At 34.3% G+C, this 972-nt stretch overlaps 1 protein-coding gene across 1 annotated transcript in view; it reads left to right on the top strand.

Annotated features, from left to right (window-relative positions):
• LOC119590537 (ankyrin repeat, SAM and basic leucine zipper domain-containing protein 1-like) overlaps positions 1-972 on the top strand; it is a gene marked incomplete at its 5' end in the record, with an annotated part of 16903 nt that overhangs the window by 9762 nt on the left and 6169 nt on the right. Inside the window, 1 exon segment of the mRNA XM_037939185.1 lies at positions 773-895. Coding sequence (XP_037795113.1) covers positions 773-895 — 123 coding nt within the window.

Below are 972 nucleotides of genomic sequence, written 5' to 3'. Positions count from 1 at the left end.
ATTTTGCTTGAAGATTGATGCAGGCCATTGTATTTTCCTTTTTCTTTCTTCAATCTATTAGTATTATCTATGAGCAGAACCACATTTAATTGGATAGTTTTCTTGAATATCATAATTTATCATTTAGCCATTGTTTCCATGCTATAGAGCAGCCACAAAGATTGTGAATATTGAAAGCTTGATTGAATGAGTGATGTTAGTATCAAATAAATACAATAGTAACAGTAATAGTATTTTCAACAAACACAAGTTACAGATATTCTCACTGATATTTTGTGAAATCCTTTGCATATATTTTTCATTGTTGTTCTTATCTGTTTGTAAATGCTAAGAGACTGTCTCTTGTATTTAAATGCCTTTACAAATTGTAGTGCTGTACTGTGATACCTAATGTCTTATATCTAAATTATTCTTGTGTTACGAACCCATGTGTTTGGCTTAACATGTACTTTGAGTGCCATTTCTGTCGCTATAAATTTTCCTCTGGCATTTTTATCTTCCTTGGGTCTTTTTTATGGTACTTTAAGGAACAATTTCCAGAAATGCTCAAGATGCAGGTGAGATGAGGCTGGTCATGGGACTACTAATTTTTATAAGTCAGATATAGACTTCTTTTGAAATGTGTCATGCTAATGGCCACTGTTAAGGATGAGGTATACTTATGAAATGCGCTAATTACACGGTTGTAAGTTTTCTGACTTATTTACAGAACTATTGAAAGTTTGTAAAAGTATGTTTAAAGTATTTCTTTTCTTGTGAATTGCTTTTACAGGAATTGCCGTAGACCAGATCTTGAAGTCAGGCTGGACGTGCCTCATGTACGCTTGCTCCAGCGGGAAGCAGCACATAGTGGAATATCTGCTGCAACAAAATGCTGACCCCAACCTCCACAAGGGTCAGTTGAAATATCTGTTGCTTCCTTTGAACTCAGTTGTGCATATTCACTTTTACTCTTATATGTCTAAACTTGTT

Source organism: Penaeus monodon, chromosome 27 (genome assembly GCF_015228065.2).
Source record: "Penaeus monodon isolate SGIC_2016 chromosome 27, NSTDA_Pmon_1, whole genome shotgun sequence".
Classification (NCBI taxonomy): domain Eukaryota; kingdom Metazoa; phylum Arthropoda; class Malacostraca; order Decapoda; family Penaeidae; genus Penaeus; species Penaeus monodon.
Note: the sequence above shows the minus strand (reverse complement) of the source record. Positions and strands in the feature narration are given on the sequence as shown.